The 23,416-nt window shown below is 38.2% G+C and overlaps 1 protein-coding gene across 2 annotated transcripts; it reads left to right on the top strand.

The window, feature by feature from the left end:
* Window positions 1–5,766: 5,766 nt before the first annotated feature.
* LOC123757882 (E3 ubiquitin-protein ligase RNF103) lies at window positions 5,767–22,388 on the top strand. Of its 2 annotated transcripts, none has more exons than XM_045741787.2 (8): window positions 5,767–5,907; window positions 9,456–9,608; window positions 13,815–13,935; window positions 15,104–15,198; window positions 16,404–16,567; window positions 17,845–18,109; window positions 18,430–18,555; window positions 20,615–22,388. In XM_045741787.2, the coding sequence occupies exons 2-8, from the start codon at window positions 9,501–9,503 to the stop codon at window positions 21,974–21,976; spliced, it is 2,241 nt and encodes a 746-aa protein (XP_045597743.1). In that variant the 5' UTR covers window positions 5,767–5,907; window positions 9,456–9,500; the 3' UTR covers window positions 21,977–22,388. The 2 variants fall into 2 exon arrangements, with proteins under 2 accessions (XP_045597743.1, XP_045597744.1); XM_045741788.2 differs by lacking the exon at window positions 5,767–5,907 and adding an exon at window positions 9,266–9,285 and having other exon boundaries at window positions 20,615–22,117.
* The last annotated feature ends 1,028 nt before the right edge of the window (window positions 22,389–23,416 follow it).

The raw sequence follows: 23,416 nt of genomic DNA, 5'->3' as shown, positions 1-23,416 counted from the left end.
CGAATTCCTGTTCTAAAGTGACCTCCCCATTTTTAATCCTTTTGTACCAAGCTCTCTTTTTACCTATAAGGTTCTTCAAATTCTTTGTTATCCACTTTGGGTCATTAGTATACGATCTATTCAATTTGTATGGTATACTACGTTCCTGTGCTTTGTTTAGAATATTCTTAAATAAGTTATATATTGAATCCACATCGAAATCCCCATTTAAGTCACCTATCGCTGGGTTCATGTCTCGCTCCAAGACCGGCCCACACCCCATACCCAAGCCATTCCAATCAATTTGACCCAAAAAATTTCTTAGGCTATTAAAATCAGCTTTTCGAAAATCTGGCACTTTAACAGAATTTTCTCCTACTGGTCTATTCCATTCTATGCTAAATCTGATTTCTTTGTGATCACTGCTCCCTAGCTCACTCCCTATTTCGATGTCATTAATTTGCGTTTCCCTGTTAGTTAACACTAAATCTAAAATATTATTTTCCCGTGTTGGTTCCTTAATGTGTTGCGTAAGAAAGCAATCGTCAATTAATTCTAGAAAATCTTCTGCTTCACTATTCCCTGTTTTGTTCAACCAGTTTATTCCGCTAAAATTAAAGTCACCCATGACATAAATACTGTTAGATCTAGATGCTCTAGATATTTCATCCCATAGATGCTTTGCTTCCATTCTGTCTAAATTTGGTGGCCTATATATTACTCCTATTATAATATTATTAGCTTTTTCGTTTAATTCAATCCAAATAGTTTCTGTGTGTGGCTCTGTTTTGATTCCCTCTTTGAGACTACATTTCAAATTGTCCCTAACATATATGGCTACTCCACCTCCTCGTCTAATATATCTATCTGTGTGAAATAGTTTAAATCCATATATTTGATATTCAGCTAATAGTTCTCTATTTTCTACATTCATCCACGTTTCGGTAAGTGCAATAATAATTAGTAAGTGCATAGTCTATGACGGAGCGCACATAGGCTGTGTACATCATTTTAAGCACAGCAATAGAGACTCCATGTCCATTCCAGGTCATAGCTTTCAGTGCCCTGAGTCGACTTTTGCATGTTCCTATGAGTTGATTGAACTCCTCTTTCTTCCCCTTGTTAGAGCCGACAGTGACTGTATTTACTAAAGAGGAACTTAACAATATGCCTTCAGCCGAACAAGTCTATGTGGGTGGGGACGAGGACAGGTTGACGAGTTTAGCAGTTACCAGGGAGGATGTTCTTAAACAAATAGTAAAACTCAAACCAAACAAATCCCCAGGGCCGGATGAAGTGTTTGCTAGGGTGCTTAAAGAATGCAAAGAGGAGCTTTGTGACCCACTGTCAACCATATTTAATAAATCAATAGAGTCAGGCAGAGTGCCAGAGTTTTGGAAAGTTGCTAATGTGATACCAGTTTTTAAGAAAGGAGATAGATCACTTGCGTCTAACTATCGACCAATTAGCCTAACGTCTATTGTGGGAAAGTTACTCGAATCTATAATAGCAAATAAAATTCGTCTTCATCTTGAAAAACATAAATTAATAATTGAGTCGCAACATGGTTTTATAAATGGCCGTTCATGTTTAACAAATTTGTTATCTTTTTATTCTAGCATTGTTGAGGCAGTTGATAGTGGTAAGGATTGCGATGTTGTATACCTTGACTTTAGCAAAGCTTTTGATACAGTGCCACATGAAAGACTGATTAAAAAAATAGAGTCTCATGGTATTGGGGGTGCTATATTAAGCTGGATTAGGGCATGGCTATACCAAAGGAAACAGAGAGTTAGTATAAATGGAATCAAGTCAGAGTGGGAAAATGTTGTAAGTGGAGTGCCTCAAGGCTCTGTCCTGGGACCTCTGTTGTTTATAATATATATAAATGATTTAGATTCAGGTTTGAGTAGCAACATTTGCAAATTTGCCGATGATACGAAAATCGGTAGGGAAATTAATTCGGAGGAGGACTCACTATCACTTCAAGTTGATCTAGATAGGGTTTTGAAATGGTCAAAGGATTGGCAGATGCAGTTTAATGCTGATAAATGTAAAGTTCTGAGGTTAGGTAATGATGATAGAGTTACAAGATACGAGCTAGATGGTGTTGTGATTGCGAAGTCGGATTGCGAAAGGGATCTGGGAGTTATGATTAGTAAGAATTTAAAACAAAAGGATCAATGCATAAATGTTCGTAATAAGGCAAATCGGACACTTGGATTTATTAATCGCAGCGTTAGTAACAAGACACCTGGTGTGGTTCTCAAGCTATATCTTGCTCTAGTTAGGCCCCATTTAGATTATGCAGTTCAGTTTTGGTCGCCATATTATAGAATGGATATAAATTCACTTGAACGTGTCCAGCGTAGGATGACTAAGTTAATTCCCCAAATTAGAAATCTTTCATATGAAGAAAGATTAACAAAGCTTAAGTTGCATTCACTGGAAAGGCGAAGAGTTAGGGGTGACATGATAGAGGTTTACAAGTGGATGAATGGACATAACCGGGGGGATATTAATAGGGTATTAAAAGTATCAACACAGGACAGAACACGAAACAATGGATATAAATTGGATAAGTTTAGATTTAGGAAAGACTTGGGTAAATACTGGTTCAGTAACAGGGTTGTTGATTTGTGGAACCAATTGCCGCGTAACATTGTGGAGGTGGGGTCCCTCGATTGTTTCAAGCACGGGTTGGACAAGTATATGAGTGGGATTGGGTGGTTATAGAATAGGAGCTGCCTCGTATGGGCCAATAGGCCTTCTGCAGTTACCTTTGTTCTTATGTTCTTATGTGACGCCAAGGTACCGATAGTGGTCAACCTATTCAAGTGTTACACCATTAATTTGCAGTTCTTCATTTGCTCCCCGCTTGTGATGGGAGTATGCCTTCGTCTTGTTTGTGGAGAGAATGAAACCGAGCTCACTACATTTCCTTCCAAGGAGTTCAATGGACTGTTTAATTTTTCCCAAGGTGGGAGCTTGTATTAGGACATTATCTGCATATCCCACTTGTTGTGTTCCTTCCGGAAAATCAATATTTGCAATGGCGTTCATAAGTACATTGAATAGTGTAGGGCTTAAGACTCCGCCTTGGGGGGTCCCGAGTTCCATATTCATTGTTCTGGAGACTGCTCCATTGAAGCAGACCTTGGCTTTCCTCCTTGTGAGGTACGTAGTCTTCAACCCATTTTATGAGTCTCCCCTTGACACCCATGCATGCAAGCTCGTCCAGGATCACAATCCCCTGCGCTTTGTCGAAAGCTCCTTTGATGTCGACAAATACAGAGTACCTAGTAGTGTCATTAGCCAAGTAATTAACTATACAATTTGCTGTGCTCCGTCCTTTAACAAGTATGTTGCTCCGTCCAGGAGCAAGTATGTTCAGGTATGTATGCTCCGTCCTTTAGCAAGTATTATTAACTTGCTACATGCAGCTCTTGATAAAAATGAGTTCCCTATTGGGTTATTTGTGGACCTGCGTAAGGCTTTTGACACTGTCAACCACCAAAACCTTCTTAAATTACACCATTATGGAGTCAGAGGTCACTCCCTGCAGTACCTTAAGTCTTACCTTACTGACAGGCTCCAATATGTTTCTGTGAATAATTCAATTTCTCCCACCCTACCCATCAACATTGGTGTTCCCCAGGGCAGCATACTTGGCCCTCTCCTCTTTCTCATCTACATTAATGACCTCCCAAATGCCTCCCAACATCTCAAACCAATTCTATTTGCTGGCGACACGACCTTCATTTACTCCAGTCTGACCCCCTTGCTCTAAATGTCACAGTGAATACTGAGTTAAATAAAGTCCATTGTCCAGCGTAGGATGACTAAGTTAATTCCCCAAATTAGAAATCTTTCATATGAAGAAAGATTAACAAAGCTTAAGTTGCATTCACTGGAAAGGCGAAGAGTTAGGGGTGACATGATAGAGGTTTACAAGTGGATGAATGGACATAACCGGGGGGATATTAATAGGGTATTAAAAGTATCAACACAGGACAGAACACGAAACAATGGGTATAAATTGGATAAGTTTAGATTTAGGAAAGACTTGGGTAAATACTGGTTCAGTAACAGGGTTGTTGATTTGTGGAACCAATTGCCGCGTAACATTGTGGAGGTGGGGTCCCTCGATTGTTTCAAGCACGGGTTGGACAAGTATATGAGTGGGATTGGGTGGTTATAGAATAGGAGCTGCCTCGTATGGGCCAATAGGCCTTCTGCAGTTACCTTTGTTCTTATGTTCTTATGTTCTTATGTTCATCACTGGCTCACTGCCAACAAACTCACCCTCAATATTGACAAAACTTTCTATATTTTGTTTGGCAATAAATCCTCAAATCAAATAAATCTCAGGATTAACAATGCCCAAATTTGTAACAAAGTAGATGGCAAATTCCTTGGCGTTCTCATTGACCGCAAGCTGAATTTCCAGGGACACATTCTAAATATATCAAAAAAAGTTTAAAAAACGGTTGGCATTCTTTCTAAGATCAGATATTATGTACCTCGCCCTGCCCTGGTGACACTCTATTACTCTCTCATCTATCCTTATCTCAACTATGGTGTTTGTGCTTGGGGTTCTACTACCCAAAATCATTTACGTCCTCTAAATACCCAACACAAAACTTCTATTAGAACAATATCTAACTCTGGCCCCAGACAGCACTCGGTACCCTTGCTCAAATCTCTGAATATGTTAGACATTAAGTCACTGCACATCCTCTCATGTGTACTCTATATATTTAAAACTCTGAATTATAATGTCAATCCTGATCTTAAAAGCTTCTTAGAAGGTTGTAACAGAACCCATGGGCACTACACCAGAAACAAATACCTATTTGATATTCGAAGAGTATGACTTAATCAAACTAGAAATGCTCTTCAAATCAAGGGACCCAGAATGTGAAATGACCTTCCCAATCATGTCAAAGGCTGTACCTCTCTCAACCAGTTTAAGATGAAAACTAAGTACTACCTAATTAACTCCATGTAACCTACCTTACCCCTAAATGTCAACCCATGTCCTACTATTTTTAAACAATGCTGTTTGTTGACCAACTTGTATATTGGCTATTTTCTACCATGTTCCCCCCTTTTTTATCTTTTATTTTTTTCTTTCAACGCAATTTATACTTTAAGCTCAATTACTATTAAGTTTTAGTCTAAGTGTTTTTCCCCACCCGAAACTTTGTGCGTACTAGTGGCTCTAGGTATTGTATGTACTAGCTCTATCTATAAATCCAACATTATGTTTGTAACTAATCCTCTATGTATGTACTTTTACCTGAATAAACATTTGATTTGATTTGATTTGATATATGTGTGTGTGTGTGTGTGTGTGTGTGTGTGTGCAGAAATAATATTAATAAAGCAATTAACATCGTGTAGTGCATTCTATATATCAAAATATCTTACTTTGAAACCCGTATCAGTCATTAAAAAAATCGGGCTTCTCTTATCAAAAATTCGTTACTTTTAGACCGTCAGCTCGCTACTTTCAGCAATTTGGATCAGGCAGCCCTGCGTCGCAAGTACAACTAGGTGAGTACATAATGTGTATATGTGTTCTCACCTAGTTGTGCTTGCGGAGGTTGAGTTTCGGCTCTTTGGTCCTCCTTTGGTGTACTTCCTTGTGCATTCCATTTGTTAAATACCCTGATACTGAAAAAATTCTTTCTAATGTCTCTGCGGCTCATTTGAGTACTAAGTTTCCACCTATGTTCCTATCTGTGTGTGTGTAATTAATTTTTTATAAAGACTTATTTTTACTACTTGGTTGAGGAGAGTTTGAGACGACCCAAACATAAACAGAGTAGCAACAAGGAACGGAGCGGGAGGTTGCTGGGGCAAGGTCACCATCTCCTGTCCTGTGTACTTCTCACACATCTCACGTCACACTCAGCCTTCACGGTAAACTGTCCTGAGATTAACGTTGTTCCATAAATTGGTGTTGAGCTTGTTAACAAGCATTCGGCACATTAAATTAAGTGTTATCAGGAGTGGCTCCTGAGCCAAGAGCTGTGTACTGTACAGTACTTCCTTGTCTTCTGTATTTTTTAATGTTTGTTTTATTTCTTTATATATACAAGAGTTAATACATTCTTGTACAGCCAATAGCAGTTAGTTTAGTTCATTTATTATGCACCCCATACCCATCTTGTGGGCGGTAGTGGAAAGGGTTACAGAGGCAAAATGGGCTCAGGGACTGAACCCCACAATTCATTTAGCAAAGCAAGTTATATTCTTGATGAGCTAGTTACAAAATTCAGTATAAGTCGTCACATCATAAATGGGTTCAAGATCGACCACAAGTACAGTTTCTAAGTTAAGCAACTGACATATGTGGAGAGCTAGTGTCACAATTGATATGTTTGTCCTGCACACCGCCCCCCCATCCAGTGGGCAGCGGTGGATAGGTTACAGTCACTTAGTTACTACCTACAGTTTGCAATCATTCAAAATGAATTGCTACCAGAAATTTTAGCCAAATATCCCCAGCCACTAGCACACATAGCATTTCAGGCAAAAGTCCTTAATCCTAATACAGTATTCAGATCAAATCAAATCAAATGTTTATTCAGGTAAAGTACATACATACAAGGTGAGATACAAACATTGATGGATTTATAGATAGAGCTAGTACATACAATGCCTAAAGCCACTATTACGCAAAGCATTTCGGGCATTCCCCGGATTATGACCCGCCAGATCGTTTAACAACCAGGTACCCATCCACTGCTGGGTGAATAGAGGCTACAGTTAAGGATTTGCACCCAGTAAATCCTCCCCGTCCAGGATTTAGCACCCAGGCCAAAGTGCTCGCAAAATGCCAGGCGAGTGTTTTGCCACTATGCCACGGAGATTGCACAATGGTTATGGGGTATGCCCTGTAAGATACAAGTGTTACACAGTCTTACTGACTTAGCACCTTTTTGAAAGGTGCCAATCCAGGTGCCTCTTTAGCCCCCAAACATTAGGTTACATACATGTGGTCACCTATCTAGTTACAGACCGAACTTGATGATGCTTTAATCTGACAGGGAGGCAACACATCTTCAGTACTAATGTGCTTCCGCTTTGGTTTCCTGTGGCGCAACCTCTTTTTGTGTTGGACTAATGGCTTATTCCTGCAGGGCCTCCTGAAGGTGTAAATTATTATTTCACCCACTGTGAGATTTGTGTTTTTCTGTTAGGCAAATGTGCGATTAAATATTCTAATGTGAAACAAGGAATTATCTTTAATAAAGAAGTATCGTCACCATACATACTAGGAGTAACTGTTAGTCAAGGGATTTTTATAGTATTGATTCCAAATTATGTGCATTAACTATTTAAACAAAATAAAATAAAGTTTCCACTAAACATAGCTTCAAGATCACAGGCCAGTTTTCATATGCTATAAAAGGTATTTGTTAGTCTCACACAAAAGGATGTTATGGAAATTAGAATACGGACTATTATCATGGATCAAAATTTTCTGACCAATGTAAGAGTCAGAGATCGGCGGCAGGGATATGGATACCTGGAACCACCACAAGGTCATAAGGTAGTGGTTGCATAGCTGTTAGAAAGGGAGGGAATTATCAGGGGAAAGTACCAACCCATCATGACTATATAGCACTTAGAAGAGGTCAGGATAAGGATTTGGGATGGGATTGGGGGGGGGGGTAGGAATGGTGCTCAATCACATGGACGGTCGAGGCTTGAAAGCTGACTTACATGAAGTGAAACCATCACTCTACCATCCATCTCAAGTAGAGTGATGTCCAGGCACTTGGAACCAGTTGGAAGCTACAAAATGTCATAAAACAAATATGACAGTGTAGTGTAGGGCAGACTGGCTCTGCAAGTTTAATTCTCATCCTGTAAGTACAAATTTGTAATTATATTTAGGTAATTACACACACACACCAGTTAAATTTTGTAACCAGTTTGCAGAAAATAATAATTATTGTGTAAGACAGTAATATCTGAAAGCTTGATATTTCTGTACAGTAATGCAGTTTAACAGATAAAGCTTAGTACTGATGAATCAAGATATGCTAGAGATCAATTAACTTGTGTATGTTATATGTTGTGTATATTACAGTAGACAATTATGATTAAGGACATTCTTTGATCTATAGTAGCTGTAATGGAATGTTGTACAGTTGTTATTGGTTAAAATTCCATTCCACTGATATTCTGTGCTGTTGAAGAGATAAGTATGAATATATTGTATTAGTGTTTACGTACAGTATCTCAATCTTATATGAATTAAAAATAATACTGAAATCTACCATTACAATTTTTACTAAATTTTTTTTAAATGTTATTTTTATTTAGTGAATAAATTAATTATAACAGTAAATAAGTTTGCCACTGGATTAAAAATAACATTAAGCATAAGTGATAAAATTTTAAAAACAATATTTACTAAATTCACACTTTTGATGTACAGTCAGTGGGACCTTGTTCTGACAAATCTCCCTCTACAGTATTCAATTCGTGTTTGGGTTAAATGGTTTGTGTTCAGTGGATTGGACAAATGTTTGTGTCTGAGAGGATTGTTTGCCTAAGCTATCGCCAAATTGAGCCACTGTGGAACAGTGGTAGTACAGTTGCCACAACCCTTCTCTGCAATTTTGTCTGGCTTTGAGGCCTGGCCAGGAAGGAGTAACTGGGCACCATTCCATAACTCTTCACCCCTGTTCACTCAGCAGTAATTTGGACCTGGTTTGAAATTGATTGGCAGGTCATTTTCCAGGGAAAACCAGCAGGTAAGGCTTAATATGAGCTGTTGGAAGGGAAAACTTTACTAGTTGGAAGTTGTTTACTATAGTAACCACTTGTGTAAAAATATGAAAAAATCTGGCACTGAATGTAATAAAAGGCCTTTTTCTGGTAGGCACCTTTGTATCTCCACAAGCTACCCACTTGGAATCCTCAAAACCTACGTTCAATACCAGGCTTTAACGAACTGTGAACAACTACCAACATCCAGGTCCAAAATCTGGCTCCCTCAATAATGCATGGGGAATAGAAAATCCTACATTAGCAATGGAAAAACAACCAGAAAGGTAGAGCGCACCAAAACAAAGAAATCCTTGGACAACATTTGCAACCCTGATATAAACTATGTACACACTGGTTGTCTAGGTCCAACCACTTGTTAGCTTCACTCCCTTTCCATCAGATAGCAGCTCCAGTGACCCTAGGGTCCTGGTCAGCAACCCCCAGTCATTCATGCACTTGGTGAATGAAATCCCTCATACAACAAATTAACTTCACCTCACATAGTTCGTTTGAGTAAGTTCACATTACTGTATACTGTACACTATTATTAATAAGTAATTGATCTGCACATATTTTTTATTTCTTATACGTGTAGTATTTTTTATAGTTGTATAATTTTAAATTCAATTTCAATTTCTTTCTTTATTATGCACCCCATAAAATGGTTTGGTATTTTGTTTCAGTTCACATGCAGTAGTGAGTGGAATCCAGGTACTCAGACTGCTAGGATGTGGCGTAGACCTACACTTCTTGTTCTCTACCTGGTTGTGGTGGTAGTAGTCACATGGATGGTTGAAATAGGATTCTGGTGGGACACAGGTTACACCTCGTATCAGGTATTATTTTTTCCTTTGTGCTAATCAGTTGAGCACAAAGATTGCTTCATGTATACAGATTGTGCTAATCTGTATACGTAAGCAATCTAATACTTTGTGCGAAATCCTTTGTGCTAATCAGTTGAGCATAAAGATTGCTTACGTACCGTACAGAACTGTACTGCTGTAATCTTAACTAGATATTCTGCATCTTTTAAATAAGTTTCATACATTTGCTTGTTTGTGATATCTTTTACGTTAGAATGCTTGAGATAACAGTCATTTTAAGAAAAATCCTGGACAGGTTGGAATGAATGAGAATGGCTTCTGCACTGTTTGCTTGTAGGTAACCCAGTAATAATTGGGAACCTAATGTCTAAACCCCAGTATTTTCTGGGAAGGCTACGTGGTGACCTGGCCCCTCCAGAGAGTTGCAAGAAGCAGGGATTGTAAATCACCTAAACCAAGAAAAATATCCACTATAAATTTGGATGAATCAGAACAGATGACAGCAAGGTAAACAAAACTCATGAACCACTTGGTAGTGAAATGATTCTCACTTTAGTTACACTTGCAAACCACCAGGGGGGGCTGCACACACTCATTCCTCAATTACCAAATTTAAATCCCCAGTCACATGCCTGGTGTGAACTATACAAGTTCACCATTATACTCCCCTTACTGCTCCAGTGCCCTTGGGATTCCAGTTTTTCTGATAAATGATTGCCGTCCTGGGCTATTTTTGTCGTACGAGGGCCATTTTCTCGCGTATTTGTTTTGCATTTTAGTACTTATTCATGATGCATGTATACTTGTGCCTCACTTCTTGCATGGACTTTGATTAACTGTTCAACTGAAACTGCATGTGCCTAAAATTATTGTCTCTGTTCACGGTCATTGCTCTTTCCTAGCCAGATTTTACTTCCCTAGTGGGTGTGGGGGGCTCAGAGAAGCCAGTTTTGTGTGTGGAAGGTGCCTCTCACTGGCAATACATGGGTCGTTGACTCCTCTGTGAGGCCTTAAGCTTGGGGGTAGTCTAGTTGTCATTTAAGAGCTCCACAGGTAGTTTGCATGCTCATTCTATGGTGATTCACTTGCATCCTTAATTGCTCTGTTTATCTATAGACTTTTTTGGTGTTTGTGATATTTGGTGAGTGACTCTCTGGGACCTGAGAAACCTTTTGCAGTTTTTAAGGATTTATTATGGACATACTGCACTTCTACTCTCTTTGGGTGAGTTGGATGGATGTTCCTCAGTTTTGATGTACACTATTCTGATGGCCATTCTTACTGCTTTTGTCATGCCACATGTTAGTTGGGGGCTATTTTCCATCTAGAGGCTTGAGATGCTTGTGATTGTTGGGTTTATTTTAGCAGAGCCTCTTTTCATGGACTTGGCTCATTAGACGGCTGATGCTTTATGAACCAGATTTATCCACATTCGTAGGGTGCAGCTTGGTGTCAATGTGGTTGCCCCATGATCAGCTCCTTTGTCTTTTCAGGATCTGATCTTGGCACAGTTGGTGTTGTCTTCTTGCTCAAAGTTTGCTCCTCCTCCTCCACCAGGTTCTGCTGGTGAGGTTCGACAGTCCTGGGGGCCTCTCCTTTCCTCCCAGTTCCAAAACATCTTAGGGTTTTAGAGTCTGGGATGGTGGTTCTTCACTTGTGTATGGGCCTTCTCTGGAGACCACTTCTTCCACTTCGATGGCAGGAGTAGTTGAGCACCTACTTCCTATTGAGGGTCTTGCTGTAGTTTTCGGTGGTTCAGTATCTGATAACAGATTGGCCTGAAGATGTTACTCAGTGATTTGAGGCTCTCTCTCGATCTACACGTTTGGAGATTTTGACTTATTTACTGCTTCTTATATGGTTTGCTGGTGACTGAAATTTTGGTGTCTCAGATAGTGATTTCATTGTGGCAACACTATAGTACTGTATGAGGTTTCTTGGTGCTCCTTGTCTTTATCTTTGCTATTCACATCTGGCCTGTTCATGCTCCTGAACCATCCTAATCTTTGGACAAGGTTTTAATTTTTCTCTTCTCTTCCTGGTTTTCAGCTGCCCCTTTGGTCTTGGATTGCTTCTACAAGGCAATTTTTGCTGGCTCTTACTTCTGGTTTTTGGGTTGTGAGCTTCATGCTCCTCTCCTGAAGTGGATGTTTTGCTTTTTTCATCCTTTCCTCTGTTTACAGCCATCACATTCCTTTCTGGCTAAGAGTGAGACAACTGGTTTCTGGAAGGGTTCTCTGGTGATTGATGCTTTGTTTGTTTGGCCAAAGGGGCAACATTTATTATATCCATTTGTGGCAGTTTGCTGGTATTTCTGCACCATAGTGGTGTGCTGGAAGGATGCTCTGTGGGAGTTTTGTTGTGTACCCTGTGAGTACCCCATTGGTTTGATTTTCTGTGATGACATGGCACCAAGGAATCACAATAGAGCCCTCCCAGAAAACTAACATTGAATGATATGTAATGAAATGCCTCGTTCTGGTGGGTTTTTACGTCTCCTTGGAACCTTCTTTCCCCAGGTCAGGGGGCTTCGGGTAGGCAATTTCTTCTCTATATGACTGGTAATTGAAGGTTGGTAATTGAGGAGGAAGGTGTGCAGCCTCCTGTTGATGCATGTATCAAGCTTGACCTCAGGCCAGGCTCGGGGAGTAGAAAAACTGCCGAAACCCTCTCCAGGTATGCTCTAGGTACATGTAACTAAAGTGACAGTTACTTCACCACAGAGTGGTTCATGAGTGGGCTTTGCTGCCCAATGTTTTATGGCTTATTTACCATGCTATTATTTGATTTGATTCATCCAATTTTTTGGTGGTCTTTTCTTAGGGTTATTTACAATCCCTTGCACTTTGTGCAAGGAGGGGGGAGGGGCAGGTTTTGGCCTCTGGTCCTCATTAGTCTTATTTATGACTCATAAGGGCTTGGTATGGATTGAATTAGCTGGAGCTTGCCAGGCAGCAATCTACCAAGGACCCACCAGAAAAAGGAGTTTCATTACAGTCAACACTGGCTTTTTAAACTGTTCAAACAAATTTAAAGAATAAATTTAAATTATGCAAATAGATTACAGTAATTTATTGAAATGGTTAGTGGTGGATACCAGTGAAATGCAAATTTAACCACCTATCTAGTCCACTAAAATAACTTTGCAGAGAATTCTGTCATATAATTTCGGGAAAGGAGTCGCTGGAGATTAACAGTATTGCTCGCTTTGGACACCAATCACGTCCATTTTTGTCCTCGAGTTCTAGCCGTGGACAGGACTCGCGTCCACTACAAAAATATTTGTATAAAATTCACTTTTTATCCGATCGACCTTGAGATAGTTTCAAAATAAGCACCTTTAGAATGCGCACAATTTGACACCAAAATGAAAGATGTAACACGAAACTTGATGTTAGAACATTTGAAAGATTATAAATATGTTTTTTGGGTCTAAATTTTAAATTGTAAAATATTTGTTAAAATTCTATTTATTGTGCTATTATTATGGGACAAGTTTTAAAATGCGCGCCTTTATATTCTGAACAATTTGATACTAAAACGAGCGATGTAACATGAAAATTGATGTCAGAACACTGGAAAGATATAAATAATTTTGATGATGAGCGTCCAAAATTAAAATATTTGTAAAAATTCCAGTTATTGCGGGCAATAGTGTTAATCAGTCCATCCTTGAATTACCACCCAAAAAGATCAGTTAATCTTATATCCCCATTTAATAACTACTAGATAGCCCTTCTGGCCACTCCCCGCAGCTACACAAGTTAAGAAAATGGAAGCTAAAATTGGTGTGGCACCACACTGCTCGTTGCTGTGTTTAAGCAGCCACTACAGCTGAATGATGGTACATACAGGTTTTTGTGTATATGTTCGTGTTTCTGACATGCAGAACATGTCTACAATGTAAGAAGAAAACTACATTTTTTTTCCTCTATGTGAACTGACAATGGTGCAAATTATTAATGCATTATTTGAGGGTTAAGGATAATGCTGATCTAGAAATTTCTTTCTTTTATATGGCAATATAAATGCTACTATACAACTCCTCATTCATAATTATTATGAAAGTATACACTGGGTGAGACTGTTCCATGTGCTCATGCCATATACTGTGACCCTGACAATGGTTGAATTGTCAGAATTAATTTAATGTCATTGTTTTGCATATTTATAACATATAATTTAAGATTTTGTAGTTTAAATTTTTTTTCCTAACAGATTGTAAATCCTCTAAGGAATCTGTCAGTGGTCCAGATTCGGACATTGCTGGAGATGCGAGGGATTCAATACGCTGCACTACTGGAGAAATCTGAAATTGTCAGTCTTCTTCAGCAGTCAGGTAGGAAGCAGGAGGGATATTTACAGTACAGTATTGTCAAGAATGGACATGACAAATTTACAAACTATTTGATGTCTTTAACTACAGTATCCTAGGTGAATATTTTTTTGTTTAATAATTTTCATTTGTGTATGTGTTTGCATATATGTTTCTTTGATACCTTATTATAATTTGTTTGATTATCATGCAAAATTCATAAATAAGGGACTTACTAGGAGCTTGCATTGAGAAAAGAAGAATGTACAAAAAGCATAAGGTTCATCTTAGTAAAGTTATACACATACAGCAAGATAAAAGTATAGTGTACAATATTTGGCATTATGGAAAATATAGTGAAGGGGACAAATAGCTTTCCTGGTTCGAAATAAAGAAGTGATGTATCATTGTTCTTATGACCACAGAAAAAAAACAAAAATTTGAGAAAGACACCCTTTCTGTGGAGAACCCCTTTGGCTCCCCAGAGCTATACCAGGCTGATGTGTATATATATTAGACTGGCAACAGTCAATCAATGGAGTTCTAGGCCTACCGGGGACCACGAGCCAGAACCTGGCCCCCTCAGAGAGGCACGAGGAGCAATGGCCTATAGACACCCCCATGTGGTTGGAAGCAGTCTATGTCTGCCATCTACCAGGTCAGGCACCCAGAAAAGTAGGAATCCTAAAACAAAACAAGCAGGAGCAATTCACTGAGTACTGGGGCTGCATGTGCCTAGGGTCACCTTCCCTAGGTGTCCTATAAGTACTGTCCTTGCGGTTTAGGGTTATCTTCCATAAGCCATCCGCAGGGTTCTTTTGCTGTTCGGTGATTGCCCGCCCTATTTTCCTCTTGCCTGTGGAAGTTGGGAGGGGTGGTTTCTGTTTGGACAGCCCGTGAATGAAGTTACTGGCTGGCAGAGATGACCCTGGAGAACTGGGCTGCCACTTAGTGACGATCAGGTGCATCACATCTGGCATGTTTGCTCTGCAAGCAATGGTTGTTTACCTTGTTTTCCTCAGGGTTATTCATTTCTTTCAGGCAGTTTCTTGTTTTGATGTGCTTATTGTTTTTGGTGTTTTTCTGGCTTTTGGTTTAAGCTTGTGTGTATGTGCCCCAAGTGTGCTTCTAGGTAAAGTTTACCTAATAACTAAGGACATGAGCTTGTATGTTTACTTCCCCATTTTTTCAGGTTCAGTTCAGTATGGAGAAATTTTTGGAAAAGAACTAATCACAGAATCTCACAACCCAATTGAAATATTTGGCAATGAAGATTTTTATGAACAGGTAACTAACATTGTATATTATATTGCATGCCATTTTTAATTTTACTATATACAGTACAGTATATATATAACTCAACTGTACTTTTATTTAAAATATTTGTGTTAAATTCATACTGCAAGCTGAACTTAGTTTACTTTACTGTGTATGCTTTTAAAATGTGTATATAATATGTACATTATTTAAAATTACAGTATGATTCTGTTATCATGTAATGTAATCTGATGTGAGAAAAAAATTAAGACCATTAAATTGAATATACTTGGTAATTTTGTGATGCATTATAACCATACAGGTAGTTCATTTACATCTATATAAATGTGATGGAGTTAACCAAGACAATTAAAAATTCAGCTATCATTTTTAATTGTTTACTAAATGATGAAGTTATTATGTGCTAGTGGCCTGCGATCATCTTCAAATCACAATTTAGTCTTTCCCACTAGTGTCTGAATCTCTTTCTGGATGATGTTCCAAGACAGAATAGCAGCAAAGGAGTGGGTTCCAGGACATTTTCTTTGAGCTGTGTCACATGTTATAGAGGAGTACACATTACTGTACATTGTAGACCTATAAATAATGCTCAAATACTGTTTTTGTCAATTAGTGTACAGTACATAAATTGAGTTATTCAACAAAAAAATACACGACATAAACTATATGACATGAGCAAAATACAAGAAACACTTCTTATATTTACCTTGAATGATACAACTCTTCTGTTTGTCCGGTTTGATGCTTTTTGAACAGCAGAGAGCTATTCTGTAATTACTAAAAGATGAGGCAGTAAAAGGTGATGATGCATGGGCACTGCTCTACCACCAACACTTTTTCTTTTTATCAGCCATTAGTGAGGAACTTTTCCTCTATAAACAACTGAAATGGTGCATTAGTAGCACTGTTGATCATGTGCGGACTTCAGAAATGGTTTGTATAGCAGAATGAGATGCTAGAATGGGGACTTTTAGGCTGTTTGTAGGGTTGAATGAACCAGCATGGGCAAATAATGTTACCAAGGGTAACTAGTACCATCACAGGCAACTACAGTAGTACCATCACAATAGCAAAACATCCATAGTAGTTTTACACAAAGTGGGGTGTCAAGTGCTCTACATAAATTTTCACAAATAATTACAGTGTACATCTAAACAAACTATAGAAAACTATGTATATATATATATTGCTTAAATACTGACATTAAATTTTAGATATATGATGAGAATGAGTCTTTATGGCTGATTGAAGTGGTACCTGGAGAAGGTCAATATGCTGGACATCGTGTGCTTGATGATCGATCCTGGCATGCTCTTGTGCCTAAGCTACAAGTTCTGCAAGTCAGCACTGCGGTTGTCAGCTGTCAGTATGATCGACGGTGAGTTTATGAAGTGGAATCAGTGTTTGTACTATAACAAGTCTCAGAGCATAGCATCATGCTATTTTGTATAATTTATTATCTGAGTGTATTCATTCCAGAAGTTCCCTAAGAGAATGGATGTGAGGGTATGTTTAATCTTTTTAATTTGTTAGCACTCATGCTGCTAAGTATTCACAGTTACTGTATCCTCTAATGAAAAGACCCAAAGGGCTCTAACTAATACTCATCATTGTGGTTTTGCCAAATAAAACTCATACCTGCATCTTATGTCTAAAACTAGTCCTGCATTGAGGAGGGGGGCTACAAATCATCTGGTAGTATAGTATCAATGTCAATTTATTTTCCAGCTGTGCATTGCCATATATGCTGCTGCAAACACTACCAGTGGTATTATCAGTTAACCTTTGTGCTGTGATGAATGATGATGATTGTCCTTATTTGTCTTAGCACCTTTATGCTTTTATCTGGCGTGATTTTGTGCCAGAGTTGTTGGTAAATCTGTATTTATATTTTGTGTTCCATGTCACTAAAGCATATCATCAATACTCTGACAGTATTCTAATGATGCTAAAACATGTCATCTGTCTCAGATTTTTTGAAAAATCACTTTTTCTTTGGGGAGCCCCTATGGCTTCCTGGAACTATCAGGCTGATATGTATTATATTAGTCTGGGGCATCAGTCAATTGAAGTTCAGCCTACTGGGAACCATGAGCCAGAACCTGGTCCTCTCAGAGAGGCAAGGGAGCAATGGCCAATAGAAACCCCCATGTTGTTTCCTTAAGTTGTAGGGTGAGTTTTGCCTCCCTGTTCAGTTTTTGGTCGCAATTTCTTACCAGCTGGGATTTGTTTTATGCCTACCTTTCTGGGTGCCAACCCTGGTCGATGGCAGACATGAAATGCCCCCAACCACATGGGGGTTTCTATGGGCCATTGCTCCCTTGCCTCTGAGAGGGCCAGGTTCTGGCTCATGGTCCCCGGTAGGCTGAACTCCTATTGACTGATGCCCCAGACTAATATAATAAAAATATATATAATATATATATTACAATATAACATAATATATATAATTCCATGTACCAAGTAGGTACGTGGAAAAATCTAGTAGACAAAAGAACAAGGCATAAGTACAGTAATAGAAATGCAGAGGACTGAGTGACAACAGTTTGAAAGGAAGGGATGTCTGACATGATGTTCAAAATTACATTCTTCACTTTATTGCAGTAAAGAATTGTATCTGGTTTCTTGTTTGCTTTAGTGTTAATTTGATTTTAGATTCTGTGCAAGACAAGGATGGAGTCATCCGCAGCTGGTTCTCATTCTACCACCAAGCCAACACGCTAGTAAACTGACCACTGGTCGGAGCCCAAGTAGACTTCCTGGCCGCGAACATATTGTCTTTGCATCCACAACTCATCTCTCTGTTCTGTCTGTACTGGCATGGCTGTATGGACACATATTATCACGGGTTAGTGTGGTTCATGATGTGAAGGAACTGGAAGACACTTGGCTTAATGTAACCAAAGTAAACAAAGAAAAGGTATGTATTCAATCTTTAGAGGATGTTGAAATGCTTAAGAAATTTATCGTCAGTTCTGTTTTTTCACTCAAAGTAAATCCATCTTATAGTGTTTTAGGTTGTAATTATTTGTACTATACAAGTTTACAATATAAAACTTCATTTTTTTAAAGTCCTGTAATATATCTTTACCAACCAATCAACCTCCTTATCACCCTTGGTAGAGAAATAGTAAGCACCAGGATTATATGTGTATGTATGTTTATGTGCATATACATATGTGCCTACATAAGGAATAATCTCATTTTGTGTGTTTTAGTCGTATTTATCTCTCCCGCTAGGTCCCGCGGGTAGTGTATATATCAGAGCTACTTAGCCCTCCTCTACTGATAGCTACTCTTGGTCTTCGTTTGTCAACTCGCATAAAGCTTGCATCTTTCACAGTCAGGAAGGAAGAAAAAGAACAGGTTAGTTAAATTGTACTGAATTATATTATTTTAATTAATATGCATGCAGAAATACACTTACAAATTTTGTTGATTTATTGAATGAAATGTGGCAAAAGTAGATGGAAATTATCCTGGCCCACAGCATAATCATGGTAAATGTGTAAGATTGTGAGTGGCCTTGATATTTTTTTTAATTCACTGAATACATAGACTCCCATTTACAGAACAATGCCCATTTGACAAGCATTTCCATAATTTATATATTTTCCATCTACTGTATGCAGTAATCATGTAAACTATATATTTCTTCCTTTCCCTAATCATCATTTCTTTCATTATCCTTATTATTCAGTTTCTCACCCCAAAGGGTGGGAAGGCATGTACTGAGAAAAGATAGGTAAGTAGTTTAGAATAAGATATATTTCACATTTATTTTAGTTGAATATACAGTGGTACCTTTTTTGAAGTGCTTTTTGGGATTGAAGCGCGCTGTAGAGATTCTTGACCTTGCAACAGAAGTCATGTCTTGCTATGTTGGTGTTCATATTATTCATCTTTACCTGGCTCTTCAAGAAGAAAGCATCTCCTGCTAGGTACACTGGCTTCCAATCGGTTGGTATTTCTGGGTTCTTTGCAGCTCAGGTTTAGCTCGGCTCTCTCAGTCTGTCTATTTGTGCAACTCGGGGGGCTTTATTTTCAGTCTCTACCCATCTAATGTTCTATGGAACTTTAATGTTATTAGATAAGGTGTTCAATTTCTTTTCTGTTAGGTTTCAGTTGGCTCTTTCAGGATTTAATTTTAAAGATTCTTTGTTGGTTCTTGTCACTGGGAATAATCAATGGACCCCATGTCAAGTGTTTATGGTGTTTTGTAAAATTTTGTAAGAATAGAATCCTAAATTTTAAGTTAAATATTATGCTGGTGCACTTGGAAAGGTCTAAGTCTCATTAGGGCTAAGTTTTGGCATCTTTGTTTTTTCAATATACTGTACATTGTCCAGTTGTATTATTATGACACAGTTCTCACACCTTAAACTATATTTTCTTGTACTATAAGCTCTTGCAAGAACTGGTTAAATTGTCACCCACAGACTTACCCAAGTCCATATTTCAGTCTTTGCAGAAATGTATTATGGAAAACTCCATGCTTTCATCAAGGTTGTATGGTGCTGGGCTGACTCTCTTTCATTTATCTTCCAGTTTCTTATCAGAACACTGCTGCTCTGATGCGAGCCCTCCCTGATTTATTTTGTATTTTTTCCATGTGTGTGACACTAAAGTAAGTGCATTAGGTGGCAACCTAATACGTTAACTCGTAAAATGAAGCTTTGAGAGAATATGAAAAACAACTTTCATAGTTGTGCTTTTTTCCGTGGAGAGCCCCTTCTGCTCCCTGGAGCTATACCGGGCTGATATGTATGTATTAGACAGTGGCATCAGTCAATTTGACTGGATTTCTAGCCTACCGGGGACCACGAGCCAGAACCTTGCCCCCTCAGAGAGACACGAGGAGCAATGGCCTATATAAACTCCCCATGTGGTTGGAAGCATTCTATGTCTGCCATCTACCGGGTTAGGCACCCAGAAAGGTAGGCATCTCAAAACAAACTCCACCTGGTTAAAATTGCTACCAAAAACCGAACTAATGTATCAAGCAGAACACCACAATCTGTAACGAGCAAACAAGCATGACGTCACAATCACCACCGCTCCGCTGTCTGCGCAGATCCCCCCTCCCGGGGAGAGGGAAACTGCGCCCTAATATTAAATGAATTTCAATTATAATTCATTCAATGATTGGATGAATTATGGGCAGTATGTTTGAGCAGGACAGGCAGCAGGAGATAACATCCTGTATTAAATGAGTGTTGGGTGTGAAAAAAAAGAAGTTTGAGTAGTTAAAGGTGTGTGTAAAATTATAATTTTTTCTATTGGCAGTTGTAGAAAAAAGTTCTAATTATGGTTTGTGAATGGTAGATTAGAAAGTGCTAATTGTTTTTAATATTTGAGGAGATGAGTCTACTTTAAATGAAATGTGCATATGGTATTAAGAAATTAATTTGTGCCTGCTTTACAGGTATCTCACCTGCTGAAGAAATCTGGTCTAAGTGTGCCCAGCATAGCTGTCGTGACCTCTGAAGGGGTGACATCGTATGGTGGAAGAAAAGGGGAGCCCCTAACTCGCCCAGCTTTAAATTCCTATATTTGTACATTACAACCACATATGAATGATGCATTCCTTGTTTCTCTCATCATGGCAAATTTGTTAGCAGTGGCAGACTTTTTTTACTTCCTGGATATCAGAATCAGAGCTTGGAAGCATATTGTGCGCACTTTTGTGAGAGTTCTTGTTTTTAATGTTATAGTGTTCCTGCTCTGGCTTGCTGTCACTGCATTGTTAAAATTTTCTATGGTGAATAGCATGTTGCAGTCTGGGGCATGGTTAATTACTTCTTTCAATTCCACATGGCTTTTGGGTCAGATGAGATATCATTGGTTAATGGTAGAAAGTCATCCTACAATTATTTGGTTATCAGTTGTTATATTCAGTTTTATTACTTTGGCTTGGCATCTTTTATTGAAGAGAGGGAATACAGAACAGGAGGAAATGGATACTAGTTGGTGGGCTGTGTTTCCTATGGATTCTTATTTAGTTAATGTCCTCTTCCGTCCCATGGCTTCCTTATCCCGTCCAAGGCCATCTCAAGATTTAGGCTTAGAGGAAGGTATGGAACTCCTAATCGAACGTTTAGCCACTCCTGATTTGTGGCTGCACCCAGTAATACCAACTGATTACATGAAAGACCTTCCTATGTGGAGATATGATGGGTGGGGAAATGAGGATGATTTAAAATCTGAGAGTGAAACTGATGTAGACAGTGTAAGTGAGAATGAGAATGATACTTTATTAGACACACACACATGTTGTCAGGATGATAATTGTAGGCTATGTGGCCTGTGGACTACAGTAAAGGAAATATATGTGTGTCATAGATGTGCTATTCTAAAACGAAAATTAGAGAGACAGTACCTGAGATATCGTAAGACTGATGACAGAGGTCATCAAAATGTGACATATGAAAGGCTGTTAAAAGTGTGTGAGAACTGCTGCAAGACAAGGAAGCAGCAAAACTCTGATGCCACTGTCAAAGAATCAAATAGGATCAGAAGTCCAACAAGATGGTTGCTGTCTCCTCAAAGGCTTACTGAACTTAAATGGACAGCACCCTCACATTCTATAGAGAGCCGCATTTGTGCAATATGTCTTGGGCGATATCGATGGTCTGCAGTACTTTGTGGTCTTCCTTGCGGACACAACTATCACCATTCTTGCATCACAGAATGGCTCTTAAAAGATAATCACCATTGCCCAACCTGCCGATGGCCTTCATACAAGAACAAGTTAACCACCATGTCTGCACATCAGCATGAAGAGTAGAGGCAAAGTACAATAATAATATTCTTTATATAATAGGAAACTTAAATAAACATTACTTAAGATCACTAATGCTTTTGTATAGATTCATACAGAGCCTAGATAATGTTAAGTACAGTAATTCTTGAATGTGGTTAGTGTTCTCAAGTCATATTTAATTATGTTTTCCTTTGAAGTGTTTCAGACATTGTACACTTGTAACTGATATTGAATTAAGTAGATTTGTTGTGACATTATTTGCAGTTCGAGTGAGCTGTACAGTATATGCAAAAAAAAAAAGTAAAATAATTATTTTGTATATAATTAAAAAAATTAAATTTAATTGGTGTTAAAAAATAGACAAATAATATTGGCCTAAATATTTGCCCAGTGATTATTCCATATTATATATGAAATACAGTGCGACCTCGCTCTATCGAAATCCTTCATTGTCCAAACATGTTCGGGTATAGTTCAAATTATTCACTAGAATTAATTTGTTAACATTTTTGTTTGTTCCCCTAAGCAACAAGGTGGATTTACATTTTGTATGCTTAGGCACAGTATGCAAGAATATGTTTATCACAAGGTCACTTTTAGTAGAGCTGCAGATGCAATGTACTACATTCATAATTAAGTTTCTATCCAGATAGGGCATCAAATTATAAATTTGGTGCACAAATTTTTACCAGTGTTCACTCTTATGTACTGTACTATATACAAATACAAAATAAATTAATTTTGTGATAATTTTAACACTGTAACAGCCCAGCCTCTTGTCTTGCCTAAACATAAATGGTCTGACCTTTTTGGGGTCTTGTTCAGCAACACATAATACTTTGTTTTCTCTTAAAGTTATTTTTGGGGTTATAAGTGTAAATTTTGTGCTTCAGGTATAAACATCATTTTCAAGTAATGCTTCACTTAGTTGCACAGAATGTAATACTGTAGTCATCCATATATAGATGTAGCCTTTGACTTTCGATGTGGGCTTTTCAAGTTGTTGACTATTTCATTTATACTTTTTCCACTAACACTGTACACTTGTCAAACATTACTCCTCTTAGATTAAGCAAGAATGTACATTTTCATATTTTATTTGTAGCTAGTAATTTTATGGTGTAGTGTCCTTTTACTCTCCATCCCCCTACATCACCATTAATGCTCTGAATAATCTCATTTTCACTCATCAAATCATAGCTTGGGTCATTAGCACCTCAGGTTGATTGCTGCTGCTTTGTTCATCTTGTTGACTAAATACAGTATTAGCTAGATTTTTATTAAACAAATTTTTTTAACAAGGAATATTCTACAAATGTGTGAATATTGTGTCAACAATGTGTCAACTTTTTGTATCATTCAAAAGGATAGAAATGCATGGCAAGCTCACAGGGTTGGTATGGGTACAGTTATTTTAGCAGTGGAAAACAAACATTTTTAACAATCATTGGTATATTTGATATA

This window comes from Procambarus clarkii, chromosome 40, assembly GCF_040958095.1.
Source record: "Procambarus clarkii isolate CNS0578487 chromosome 40, FALCON_Pclarkii_2.0, whole genome shotgun sequence".
Lineage (NCBI taxonomy): Eukaryota > Metazoa > Arthropoda > Malacostraca > Decapoda > Cambaridae > Procambarus > Procambarus clarkii.
The sequence above is the reverse complement of the archived record's forward strand: the minus strand, read 5'-3'. Positions and strand labels throughout refer to the sequence as shown.